The sequence below is a fragment of the Erithacus rubecula genome, assembly GCF_903797595.1.
Source record: "Erithacus rubecula genome assembly, chromosome: 16".
In the NCBI taxonomy this organism is placed as follows: domain Eukaryota; kingdom Metazoa; phylum Chordata; class Aves; order Passeriformes; family Muscicapidae; genus Erithacus; species Erithacus rubecula.
Window position 1 is genome coordinate 6,532,628 of NC_136668.1, and position 13,935 is coordinate 6,546,562.

General features: G+C 56.1%; 1 protein-coding gene across 1 annotated transcript; it reads right to left on the bottom strand.

Moving 5' to 3' along the window:
- Nucleotides 1–3,439: 3,439 nt before the first annotated feature.
- Nucleotides 3,440–9,103, bottom strand: STING1 (stimulator of interferon response cGAMP interactor 1; the record flags this gene model as incomplete). Its single annotated transcript, XM_079319903.1, is given in 7 exon segments — nt 3,440–3,653; nt 4,991–5,177; nt 6,815–7,053; nt 7,210–7,318; nt 8,142–8,319; nt 8,861–9,045; nt 9,047–9,103. Coding segments are annotated over 7 exon segments (1,149 nt in total). The 3' UTR covers nt 3,440–3,459.
- Between the last annotated feature and the right edge of the window lie 4,832 nt (nt 9,104–13,935).

Sequence of the window (13,935 nt, forward strand, 5' to 3'; positions counted from 1 at the left end):
GGGTTGTGTGTGTTACTCCCATGGGTGCTGTGCCACTGAAGCCTTCTGGGCTGTTGGGCTGCTGCTCTCCAAGTTCATTTAGATACATTCCCAGTGTTTATGACACTGCTCCCACGGAGCACTGGGGGAAAGAAAGGAAAGAGACTCAGGAGGCTGTGGCAGGTGCAGCCCAAAGAAGAAGCATTAATATTGTTATTAATATTAATAATCAGTTTAAGTCCAACTATTGCTGAAGGCTGAGTGCTGATCTGCTGTTTCCTTGCTTTGCAGGATTCCAGACTTTATCCAGAGGCAGGTGTGGACTTGGTGAACCTGTCATTTTCTTCAAACCAGCCACATTTCAAGTTGGATTTTTACTTCATGAAAAGGATAAAAATAAAATAAAATAAAATAAAATAAAATAAAATAAAATAAAATAAAATAAAATAAAATAAAATAAAATAAAATAAAATAGCTATGTGAGTGAGCACAAGGGCCTTTCTTGGAACACAATCATCGACTTGAAAAGTGCTACTTAGTGCAAGGTTGACTTGGAAAATTTGGTATTGGTGAAAAACATATGAGGGCAGCAGAGCCCTGTGATGTGTCACTGCTCTCACCTCCAGAGGTGAACCCATTGCCAGCCTCACCAGCTGCAGGGGGTGGGAATGAGATGGGCTTTAAGGTCCCTCCCAGCCCAAGCCATTCTGGCATTTGTTGAGAGTCAGTTTTTTGATCATGGTGGAAGCTGAGCACCTGCCCTCAGAGGATCTGTGAGAGGACTCAGCCCCCCGAGGTTCCACACTGAGGCTCTGTGCTGTGTGGAGCAGCATGAATGGGCACTGCTGCTGGTTCCTGGGATTTCTGATGGGAAAACAGCTGGGATGTGAGGGAGGGCTGGGAGAAGCCCTGTCCTTGCTGCATCTAAGCTGAGCCCTGGCCCCAGCCCTGGCTGGAGGGAGGATGCAGCCATTCTGTGCCTTGCTCAGCAGGATCCTGGCTGTGAACCTCCCTCCCCGCTGCCCCTGGCACCTGCTGGCTTGTGGTGGCCCCTGGTCCTGCTCAGCTCACCTTGCTGAGGTGTGGTGGCATTGCTGCTCCCCATGGATCAGGATGGGTCTGCCTCCAAGCCAGAGTCCTGAGTCTGAGTCAGACCCGCTGTGGGATGCTGTCATTAGTACTAAAACTGAGCTATTTGTGCTGCTGGAGAGCTCAAGGGGAAACTGGTTGTTCTGTGTTTGCCAGCTTAGCAGCAAGCTGCCACTTCTGAGGTTTGATTTCCCTGCCTCTGATCCAGCCCTGCCTCTGGTTCCTGCTGCCAGCAAAGGCTTTCACCTTGGCCCCGGCTGTGCCCTTGAGCAGTGGCAGGAGCTGAGCCTTTGGCTGGCAGCACGGCTGCTGCTGGAACAAGGCTGTGCTGTCACATTTCCTCTGGGCTTGTGCCTGTCTTTCAACCTTCTAATATGGCCTGAGCTTACTGGCATCTGCAGCCCAGCCTGGCTGCAGTGATGGCTGAGATAAGAAGTGTCCAGTGAGAAGGGAGCAGAGCATCCAGGAGGACACGGAGCTGTGCCCCACAGGGATGGGTTTGAAGGTGTGAGCCCTCGGGGGCTGCAGTGGCTTTGCTGCTCACACAGCTGCAGCTGGCTGCTCCCATGCTGCTGAGCTCAGCCCTGATGCATTTCCCTTGCATCCCAGCAGGTGCCCACAGCATTTGCTCTGTGCCCTTGGGAATGCTGCTCAGGTGACCAGGACCCACGTCCTGCCCACGCCCCAGGGCCAGACCCCCACTCTGCTCCCTGCACTCCGGGTGTCTCCTGCCAGGTCCTTCACCTGCTGTCTTCCCTCTCCAGTCAGTTCAGCACCAGGCACTTGGCACATCCCAGAGGCCTTGGAAAGGATTCCTGATACCTCTGCAAACCAGCTGCCTCTTTGCAGTGGCCTTTGCTGTCCCAACCCTCCCTTCACAGCCCTTTCATCTGCCGTTTTTGCACAGATGCAGTACCCAGAGATTAGGCTGCAGATTAAGGTTTTACTGCTGAACTGAATTGGAACCCATCCTGAAATGGGCTCCAGTTCCCAATCCCAGCAGGACTAACATGTATCCAAATCTCTCCTAAAGATCACTGGGCTGGAGCTGGGCAGATCTCCCATGTTCTCCCACATGCATGAAAGGTGGAGTCCTACATACATAGTGAGGTGAGGCACCTGGAATTCTGTGTCCAGTTCTGGGCCCCTCACAACAAGAAATACATTGAGGGGATGGAGCATGTCCCAAGGAGCTGGGGAAAGGTCTGGAGAAAAAGATGAGGAGCAGCTGACGGAGCTGAGAGGGGGCTTAGCCTGGAGAAAATCAGGCTCAGGCAGCACCATCTCCCTCTCTACAACTCCTTAACAGCCAGGTGGGGCTCTGCTCCCAGAGAACAAGGGACAGCACCAGAGGAAAAAGCCTCAAACTTCCCCAGGGGAGGTTCAGTTTGGACATCAGGAAGAATTTATTCACTGAAACTGTTGTCAGGTATTGGAATGGACTGTGCATGACAGTCACTCTCCCTAGAAATATTAAAAAACACATGGATGTGGCACCTGGGAACATGGGTTAGTAATGGCCTTGGCAGTGCTGGGTTAATGGCTGGACTTGATGACCTTAGAAGGCTTTTCCAGCCTTAGTGATTCCAGGGTTCTATGATTCTAAAAGGAGCTGGGCAGCCAAGGGCAGGAGCAAGGCTGCTGTGTCAGCTCCAGCCTGCACCTGCCCAGCATCTCCCCATCCTGGGTGAGCCTGCTCTGCCACCAACAATTTTGGTCAGGCTGGAGGCTCCCCTGAAGCCCTGCCCATGCTCCCTGTGCCTGCAGAAGCTGCCCCATGAGCCCAGCCACGTGGGCTGGGTGTGTGTCCCAGCACACACAGGCACACTTGTGTCTGGCATTTCCAAAGCCCATCCAACACCGGAGCATATCACAGAATCATGGAATGTCCTGGATTGGAAGAAACACACAGCCCATCCAGTCCAACTCCTGGCCCTGCAAAGACACCCCAACAATCCCACCTTGTGCCTGACAGCATCATCCAAGTGCTCCTGGAGCTCTGGCAGCCTTAGAGCCACGACCATCCCTGGGGGAGCCTGTTCAGTGCCCGACCACCCTCTGAGGGAAAAACCTTTTCCTATCCCACATGGTGCAGACTGCACATTGTGCCCAAAATTTAGGATACTGCAACTTGTCCCAGAGAGGAAAATGCTTTATATGAAAGAAATCAAAGCAGATTAAAAAAACAACACACCCACAGAAGAATATATGAGCTGTACATAACAAAGAAAATGGGAAGCCTGTCACAGGGCTGCGGGCTGAGTCAGCTCTCCAGTAACCGCGGCGCACAGGAGGTTCGGGTGGGAGCTGGGGGTCACAGCCACGGACAGCACAGGCTGCAGGAGGAAGGGCTTGGGCAAGGTGACCCCGGGGAGCAGTGAGGGCCGGCTGTCAGAAGCCGTCGGTGCGCAGGGGCTGCGGCAGGTCTGAGACGCTGATCTGCAGGTTGAGCTCTGCCGAGTCCAGCGCCGTGCACGGGCTGTGCGGGGGGATCCCCGCCTGCACCGCGACCTCCTCCCGGTGCTCCTGCCGCAAGTGCCACACGATCTCTCTGGACAAAAAGTGGCTCTCTGCTTCTTCTGGCTCTGGAACAGAAGGAAGAGAAAACCCTCCTTCACTGGTTGTCCTGAGGCAGTGCTCTGAGCAGGGAGCAGTCTGTGAGATGCCCCAAAATATGCAGAATTTCCTGCACAGTCAAAATACAGCTTTTACTTCCCACTTTCAGCATGGCAGAGGGAAAAAATTCAGACAGAAAGTGCAGGGAGGAGTGTAAAATTACAGGCACTGTGTGCTGGATTCCCAGTAGTGCTTGTGATGGGAACTGCCTCACTGGATGGAAATGCTTCTCCCCATTAGGGAGAGTGCTGAGTTTCCTCTGAAAAAACCGACATTCATTACAGCAAGATGCTGATTTCATCTGGTGGAGGTGAGGAGATGGGAGATGAAAAGATGATGGGAATGAGGGAAAGCCTCACTCCCTCCCATCCCCTGTCAGCAGGAATGGCACTGAGCCAGCACACACTCATCCCACTGCTGGGGAGGGCTTGACAGCCCCAGCAGCTTCTTCCAGGAACATCAACAGTGAGGGGAGCTGCTGCTTCCCCTGCATGCCTGCTGTAATATTTCATCCTTGCAGTAGACAGCTTGTCTCAGGTCCCCTTGGGGACTCCAGCTGGGACAACCAGTGCTGCCACCACCTTCCCTGCTCCTCAGACCCACAGCAAGAAGTCTTTAGAATTACAGAATCATGGAATACCCCGAGTTGGAAAAAATCCACAAGGATCATCCAGGGAAACTCCCATCCCTGCACAGACACTGTCCCAGAGCATTGTCCAAACACTCCTGGAGCTTTGGCTGGGGCTGTGACTATTCCCTAGGGAGCCTGTTCAGTGCCTGACCACCCTCTGGGGGAAGAACCTTTCCCTGATATCCTGACTAAATCCCCCTGGCACAGCTCCAGCCATTTCCTCAGTTCCTGTCCCTGGTCCCAGGGAGCAGAGATCAGAGCTGCCCCACAGGAGGAGCTGCAGCCCCTGGGGAGATCTGACCTCAGTCTCCTCTGCTCCAGCTGGACAGGCCAAGTGCCCTCAGCTGCTCCTCTGGGCCCTTCACCATCCTCATGTCCCTCTCTTGGACACTGCCTCACAGCTTCACATCTTTCTCATATTGTGGTGCCCAAACTTGCCCCAGGGCTCGAGGTGAGGCCGCCCCAGCCCAGAGCAGAGTGGGTCAATGCCCTCCTTCACCCAGCCATGGCAGTGATGCCATGCTCAGTGACATTCCTATGTGGGAATGCAGCCCCCCCTTCCTCCCCCTGGCTGGGGCCACCAGCCGAGCCCTGCACAGACACTGATCCGAGGTGACTCGGGGCTGGGACAGCACAGCCCCTGCCCGGGGCACCCGAGCCCCTCCCCTCACTCACCCTCGTAGGCAATGAGCTGGTAGGTGTCTGCACACTCCTTGGAGCCTTTCAGGATCTCCTCCAGGCTCCTGTAGAAGAGCTTGGCCTGCTCCAGGCGCTCCTCCCGGCTGAAGGCAGCACACTCGTCCTGGGACATGGCGTACAGGGACTGCAGCGGGGTGGCATATTCCACAGCACAGTGCCACAGCTACACAGGGAAGGAGACATGGGCACAGGAGACTGGGCTGCTGGGAGCCCCTGGCACTGGGCAGAGCACTCAGGACCTCTCAGTGGCTCCTTGGCCTGCCTTGCACTGGGAACACTGGTCTGGCCCCAGTGCCCCCCTGCCATGTGCAGAGCAGGGAAAGAGCAGCTGGCCTGACAGCTCCAGCTGTCCCCTCTGCCAGGTGGGCTCCCTTTGCCCATTGGGGGCAGCCACTGACTTTGTCAGTGCTCCCAAGTGCAGCCTGGAGGGTGATCTTCCCCATGGAATTTGTTCTCCTAGGGAGACATCCCTTCCCTGTGATCACACTTTCTTGGTAGCTTTCTGCTGTACAAAGGAAAGTGGAGGAACAGCACCAATCTTTGCTCTCTGTGACCAGGGACAGGACCCAGGGAATGTCTGGAGCTGTGTCAGGGGAGGTTTAGGTTGGATATCAGGGAAAGGTTCTTCCCCCAGAGAGTGCTGGCTCCCCTGAGAATGGCCATGGCCCCAAGGCTGACAGAGTTCCAGGAGCTCTTAGACAACGCTCTCAGGCACAGGGTGGGATTGTTGGGGTGTCTGTGCAGGCCCAGGCATTGGACTTGCTAATCTTTGTGGTCCCTTCCAACACAGCCTATTCCATGATTTCATTATTCTGAGTCTGAGCATTCTAACAGAGAGCTGGGGGGCAGAGCATAAGCATAAACGTAAACAAGGAAAGGAGGAGGCACAGCTGGAGGGAGGCTGAGCAAAGAAACAAGGAGAAACCTGATAAAGCCACAAACAGGCCAAGGAGGAGCAGTGTTACCAGTAAGTCTTACACTGGGTAAACTGGAAAGTGTAATGGAGTGAATTAGGAGGAGGAGGGTTGTGATGCCAGGTAGATGCAGAGCAGCAGGAAGTTCCCAGCCGTGGCAGGCAGTTACTGCTGTGCCTGGGGCAGGTGCCTCCACGGGCCCTGCATCACTGTCAGCCATTGGGCAGGAAGCTGAGGGGCAGATATTACTGGAAGGCCAGGTCCAGGCTCAGGCTGCTGGAGCTCCAGGAAGCAGAGTGACTCAGCAGGAGCCTGGCAGATGGAACTCAGCATCACAGCGTGCAGCAGAGTGGGAAAAACCCGCGGCCAAGTGCACTCCCCTGGAGCAGGAATGTCTCCATCCATGGCACTGGGGTGTTCCTCCTCCCAGGGGAAGGGACAGGGGCCAGTCTGCCAGGAGATGTGGGAGGAGATGAATGCAATGGAGAGATTTAGGGCTCACCAGCCTAGAAAAGGGGTGACTGGGGCAAAGAAGGGAGTCAAATAATGACTCACAGCCACCTTCAAGCACCTCTTCACAACACAAGGAAACATTAATCCTATGGGAAATAGGATGCTCTGTAGCCCACATCTGCTCAGTTTTCTATTGTTTTCTGGACTTAAATCAGCTCCAGAAGGGGTTAAACAAGCCCACCGTCCCTGCAGCTGAGCCTGGGAGGATGCAGCCAGCAGGAAGGGGTACAGGAATGGGATCTCTCCATCTTGTGGAAGCCTGGTGAAAGCTGGGAGTATGTAATGGGAGAGGTGACAGTCTCCTGTCCTTACAGCCACTTCTGGGGCCAGCAAGACTTTGGGGATGATGCTCCCAGTGCTGCCCTCAGCATACCTGGTTTTCTTCATCCCTGATTGCATAGATGCTGTGTTTGTAGACTCTCTTTTTGGTGCCAGCTCGGGCCAGGGTGGTTTCAGTGAGGTCTGTCATGTACTGGATATTGCTGTCTGCTTTCTCCAGGTCATCATAGACATCACAGCTCAGAGGGATCAAGATGTGGAGCTTCCAGGTCTTCCTGCAAGCCAGCAGGTTGGGATTGACTCTGCTGAATTCCTCCATGGACTTTTTCAGCCCTGTGGAAGAGAGCATCAGGCAGAGGTGCCTGGTGTGGGTACAGCTGTATTCTGCCTTGCTCCCCATCTCCCTGCTAATACTGTAAAAGTGGGAGGATTGTTATTAGGAGCTATTTCTATCTGTAGGAATGAGAACACAGGGAAACAGCTACGTACGTGGCAAGACTATTTTTAGGTACCCAACATAATAGGACCAGGCAAGCCCATGAGCAACATTCTGCTTGGACCTCTCGGACATCTCAGACATCTCCACTGCTGAGGGCTTCTGTGGAGGGAAGGACACACAGACCAGGTGATGACAGCAGCCACCTGGGCCCTTCAGCAACAGTCAGTTCTTCACAGGGACTGGAGAACTCCAAGGAGATCTGGAGAGTGAACGACCCCACCAGCCCCTTCCCCCACCATGCAGGGCAGTGGGGCAGAGCCCCTGACAGCCCCCACAGCCCCTGCAGAGGAGGAACTGGGGCTGGAGTGAGCCAGGCATTTCCCTGGCTGCACCTTCTGCTGGGATTGTGTCCTAGTGCAACCTGTGCTCCCAGCGTGGCAGAGGAGGCACCCCAGTGCCTGGTGGTGGTTTCCCAATGGCCTCTGCCAGCTCTGGGTGTACATTTGGGTGGGGATGGGTGTCCTGTCCCACAGGCACCTGATAGAAGCACCTCCTGCAGCCTGTGTGACCCTTCCAGCACCGCTGGGACACAGCAGAGCCCTCCCAGTGCTGCAGAGGCACCTGGGCTTGGCTCTGCCCCACAGCACTCTGATAATTGAGAGCACACAGGCTCTGCTTTACTCTCAAGCACCACCTTGACTGACAGGTTTAAAATATGCCTGCTTTTCATGTCGGGGAGGCTGTGCCATCCCCTGGAGTGGTTGTGCTCATTAGGAGGCAGCCTGGCCCTCCTGCCAACACTCCTGGCATCACGGGGCCAGGGAGAGCAGCTCTGCAGGGCTGAGCTGAGAGTGTTCCTCCCAGCAGGCTCACTCTGGGTGGGCTGGTGTGGTCAGGTACTGCTGGCTACGTGCCCCTATGGCTGCTCAGGGCTGAAGGGCTCCCTGGGCAGGTGGCCAGGCTGGAGGTGTGGGAACCTTACCTGGAGCCCCAGGGCAAGGATGAGGAGCTGGCACAGGCTGGCCAGGATGAAGTGGAGGCCAAGTGTCTGCCCATCACCAAAGAGAGCCACGTAGGCTGAGCAACAGATGAGCAGCATGGGCCCATGCCAGCCTGGGGGGAAGCAGGTGCTCAGGGCCCTCCAGAAGCTGCCATGGTGCCTGGGTGGGAGAGGGACACAGGAGGTGTGGTGGCCACTCACCACCCTCAGCAGCCATGGCCAGGCCTGCTCTCATCTCCTGGCCAGTGCCACCAACCTTCCAGAGCACTACAGAGCCATGTGGGACCCTGCCCAGCCCACCCCAGTGCCCCCAGCAGGAGAGGACCTGGGTCCCTTGCAGCACCCCTGGGACTCAGGGAGCAGATGGAATGTCACCCTGGACAGCAAAGGGAGATAACAGCCCCCTGCCCTGCACTGGGTTGTGAGGAAAGGCTGGGGGCCAAGGTCTTCTCCCCAGGGAAAGGGCACACAAGGGAGTTACTACGGAGAGGAGACATCCATGGACATATGGGGAAGCTGGGCAGGTGGGAGAAGGGAGAGGGTGGGACAGGGAGCAAGAGATCAGAGGGACAGGAGGGTGACAGAGGGCAGTGTGTGCTGCTGGGCACAGCCCATCATTGCCACAGAGGGCAGCTGTGGGCACCGAGACCAGGAGCAAACCCCAGCACATCCCCAGGGTGCTGCCAGCCCCGCCGGCTCACCTGGAGTGCAGGTGGAAGATCTCCTCGGCCAGGTAGCAGACGCCCCTGAGCAGCGCTCCGACCTGCAGGGTGGCGAAGTGGAAGGAGAGGCTGCGGGCGGTGGGCACCAGCGGCTGCCCGGCGAGCAGCAGCGCCGCGGCGCACAGCGCCAGCAGCACCAGCACGGCGCGCCGCGCCCGCCCCGCCGCGGGGCTGCGGGATCCGCGGGATCCGCGGGGCGCCCGGACACGGCTCCCGGCTCATCTGCGGCGGGACAGCGGCGGGACAGCGGCAGAACAGCGTGTGCCCAGCGCCCGCAGGGGCAGCAGCTCGTCCTCAGCAGCCCTGCAGGAGCGGTAAGAGCGGTCAGGGGGTGCGTGCGCCCAGCGCTCACTGCCCTGCTTCGGGGGGCTCCCCTGCGCTTCCCGCCTCGGCGCCGTGCCCTGTGCCCAACGGGCTGGGCAGGACACAGCCCGGCTGGGCAGCCCATCCCAAAAGGATGCCAGCCCGGGTGCTCCGCAGCCGCAGGGCTGCACTGCTCCGGCCGCACTCACCCGAGCCGCCAGCCCCGCGGCTCCTGCGCTGCGGTTCCTCCTGTCTGGGCAGCTGGGGCTCCTTCAGAGGCTGCTGCAGACACGCACCGGAGCCTCTGCGATGTGCGGGCTGCTGCGGCCACGGGCGGAGCTGCACAGAGAGGCGCGCAGAAAGTGAAAATGAAAGAAGCTCTGGAAGCGGCTGGCAGCGTGAGCGTGCCAGAGCTCTCCCACACAGGACATCCATGAGCTCCCAGCCCACAGGAAATCCCGGCACTGGTGGCTGTACCAGGTTCGATATCCATGAGCTTGCACATCCTGGAAAGCCCCAAATATGCCAGGACGTGGTCTGAGAGGAACTGGAATGAGGAAGGAAACCGAAATTTATTGAGATTTAATCTGTCAAGGGCAGTAAATTTCGAAGATTGCATTGATTCAACTCAGCAGATTGCCAGGGACCAAACAGACTCAAATTCCATCTAGCAGAAGGTGACTCACAGTGCCCTGGAATGCTCCCACCCCACACATTTCCAGGAGATGCTATGTCGGGAAGCAGTGTTCGTGAGTGCTGGCAGCACAGCAGGGGCTTCCTGCACCAGGCTCTTGGTGGCCAGTGAGCCCCTCAAGACTTCCAGTGGAGAGGAATTTCCACCCTGGAAGAACATGGATTAGGGGACACATGGGTGAGCCCATAGGAGCAGGTGGGATGCACTCAAGAATGCTGAGAGAGATGGATGATGCCCTGACAAGGTTCCTCTCTGATTTCTTTGGAATATTGTAGCAATCAGGAGGTTCCTGATGAGTGGGAGGAGGAAATCTCACCCCCAGCTTTGAGGAAGTGAACTACAGCCTGCTCAATGTCACCTCTGACCCTGGGAAAGTGATGGAGCAAATCCTCACAGCAATCCCTGTCAGACACCTGATGGATGAGACAGGAGCAGCCATCAGGAATTTCACATCACATCTGATGGACCCAGCTACCTGGAATGGCATGGAAACGGGCTGTAGGGATGAGGGGAGAACCTTCCCTTCCACAAAGCCCTCAGCATGGTCACCCATGGCCTCTTGTGGAGCCAAACTAGGTAGATACAGGCTGGGAAAGGGAGTGCCTGTCCAGAACACACTCAGGGTCCCACTGCTTTCTGTCCAAGAATGCTTCTGGGTTCCAGGAGACCCCAACAGTCCCCACAGGGTGTCTGGAGGCTGCCACAGGCTCATAGCCCAAGGATCTTGATTCAGACGTGACCATGGTTCACATTTAATTAAAATCATAGAACTAAAGAATCATTTAAGTTGGAAAAGACTCTTGAGATCATCCAGTCAACTGTTTTCCCAGAACTGCCAAGTCCAGTGCTAACCCTTGCCCCCAAGTGCACATGCCTTTTAAATCCCTCCAGGAATGGAGACTCCACCACTGCCCTGGGCAGCCTGGGCCAGTGTTTGACAACCCTTTTGGGTGAAGAGGTTTTCCCTAATATTCAGCATAAAGCTCCTCTAGTAGTGCTGGCTTGAGGCCATTTCTCTTTGTCCTGTCCCTGTTCCCTGAAAGCAGAGCCCACCCCCACCCAGCTGCCCCCTCCTGTCAGGGAGCTGTGGAGAGAGAAGGTCCCCCCCAAGTCTCCTTTTCTTCAGGCTGAGCCCCCCAGATCCTCCAGCTGCTCCTCATCAGACCTGTGCTCCCCTGCCCTTCTGTGGACACAACTCAAGCGTCCTCCAACCCATTGAGTGAGAAGGGCCTGGCAAGGATCTGCTTGTTTCAGTGGTACCTTAGAAACCCCAGCAAACCATCTGGCCAGTGCTCCCAGTGCTGGGAGGGCTGTGGGTACAGCCAATATGTTGTTTGCTTTGTCAACACAAAGCTAAAACATCAAGTGAATCACTTCCTCCTCCAGTGCTGGGATAAAGCTTGTCCCATTCCAGCCAGGCTCCACTGACCTGCTCTGGCTGGCTCTTCAGTGTGGTGCTTGGGCTGCCTGGCTCCCCAGCCACCTTCTGGCAGCTCCCCAAGCAGATGGTGCCTCCCCTGCCCACAAAGCCTGGCCTGGCTTTCAGTTCTACCCTCAGCACACCAACACCTGCAGTATTTCTGTCTCACTTCTCTTTGGAGCAGATCACCAAGAGATGAGTCTAAACTCCAGGAATGAGGTTTCATAGAATTTCAAATACAAGATTCACAGAATTTTGGAACCATGGAATGGTTAGGGTGGAAAGGGACCTTAAAGTTCATCTCATTCCCAACATCTGCTGTGGGCAGGGACACCTTCCACTGCCCCAGGCTGCTCCAAGCCCAATCCAGCCTGGCTTTGGACACTGTCAGGGGTGAGGCAGACACTGCTGCTCTGAGCAGCCTGTGCCAAGGCCTCCCCACCTTCACAGGGAAGAATTTCTTCCCAATATCCCATCTAATACTCATCTCTGGCAGTGGGAAGTCATTTCCCCTTATCCAGTCACTCCAGGCCCTTGTCTGAAGTCTTCCCTTGGAGCCCCTTTAGGCACTGGAGGGGCTCCAAGTTCTCCCTGGAGCCTTCTCTTCCCAGGCTGAGCAGCCCCAGCTCTCCCAGCCTGGCTCCAGAGCAGAGGGGCTCCAGCCCTCAAAACATCTCTGTGTCCTCCTGTGGACGCCTGCAACACCTGAGCTTGCCTGGGAACAGGGAGCCCAGTGCTGCCCAGTGCCTCTGCACAGCCACAGAAGTGTCAGGATTGAAACTGCCCTCATTGTCCTCCCTGGCCTTTCTCTGGCCAATGATTTGCTTTTCCTGATCGTGTCTTGATTGACATTGTCTCTGTCCCTGTTTGCAGAGGGAACAAGAAGTCACACATTATGCTGGAAGATTCTAGTTGCATAAAAAACCTTAGCAAGGCAACCTACAAACACTGCAGCCCTTGCTGAGACCAGGAGAAGGAGTCATGGAATATCCTGGGTTGGAAGGGACCCACAAGCATCATCTATCCAACTCCCATCCCTACAGACACCCCAGCAATCCCACCCTGTGTCTGAGAGCTTTGTCCAAACACTCCTGGAGCTCTGGTAGCCCTGGGGCTGTGACCATTCCCTGGAGAGCCTTTTCAGTGCCTGACCACCCTCTGGGGGAAGAACCTTTCCCTGATATCCTGACTAAATCCCCCTGGCACAGCTCCAGCCATTCCCTTGGTTCTGTCCCTGGTCCCAGGGAGCAGAGATCAGAGCTGCCCCTCAGGAGGAGCTGCAGCCCCTGACTTCATTCTCCTCTGCTCCAGCTGGACAGGCCAGCTGCTCCTTGTGTGGTCCCTCTGGATCCTTCACCATCCTCGTGTCCCTCCTTTGGACACTCCAACAGCTTCACATCTTTCTCATATTGTGGTGCCCAAACCTGCCCCCAGACAGAAGCTGGATACCTGCAGCATGTCCCCAACCAAAAGCCAGGCCAGGAAGAGGGTGTTTTCCCTGGCATCCCTTGGGTGAAGGGCTGTGAGCAGGCAGCAGCAGCAGTGTGACAGAGCTGGCTCTGCTGCAGGATGGGCATGGCAGCAGCACTTCCTTTCATTCCCTTTTTTTCCATTGCTCTGTGAAAGCAGGTAGAGCTGCTGGCTTCATGTAGAGGGCAGGCTGCCCAGTGACAGCTTTCACCAGGGATACCTGCAGGGATGGAGTTCCAGTGCCAGCCTGGTGTCAAAAGTGGCTTTGGTCCCTTGACTAAAAGTGCTGCAGTCGGTGTTTTTAGTGCTGCAGTTGCACAGCAGTGTCCCTCACAGGTCCCGAGTGACAGGGCTGCTTTTTTTACCACAAAATAGCAAAACCAAAGTGCTCTGCAATACTCAGTGTGGCCTTGGGCTGTGTGAAGCAGGCCAGACTCTGGTGCAGTGAGGAGGTGCTGCAGGAGATGTGCTGGCAGTGGGAGAGCTGCTTCCTGAAGCTCCCAAGCACACATCGTCTCTCACCCGCTGAGCCAAGCACTTGCACAGACCACAGCATCGTGGAATGTCCTGAGCTGGAAAGGACCCACAAACATTATCAAGTCCAGCTCCTGGCCCTGCACAGGACATCCCAGCTGGTGCCTGAGAGCGCTCTCCAAATGCTCCTTGCACAACCTCCTTGTCCAAGCATTCAGCTGTGGGATAAAGGAGGTGGCAGTCAATGGGGCCAGGGAGGTGTCCTGGCCCGAGGATTTGGGAGCTTCCCCCTTGGCTCCAGGTTCTGCAGGCTCACAAAGCCCACATAGGGCTGTGATGCCTTTCCAGGGAGATCTTTGGCCTCACCCTGCCCCCAGCCTGGGCCCCTCAGCAATGAATCCTGGTGGCAGAATGGAGCATCCCTCCATCCCTGGATCGTGGGGCTGCTCTGAGTGCTGCATGCCCCTCATCCACTGAGATTCTGCCTTCTTCTGGAGCACCTGAACTTTCCCAGGAGAGTTTGGATTTAATAGATGTCAGGGAATCAATCTGTGCTTTCTGAGTCTGTCAGCTGCCAGTACCTGCAGTGTCCTGTAGCACTGAGTCCCCACTTACATGTTGGGTGGAAAAACCATCTTTGCCCATTTTGGAGGTGTCACAGGCTGTCATTGGTACATGATGAGCTTCCAGTCC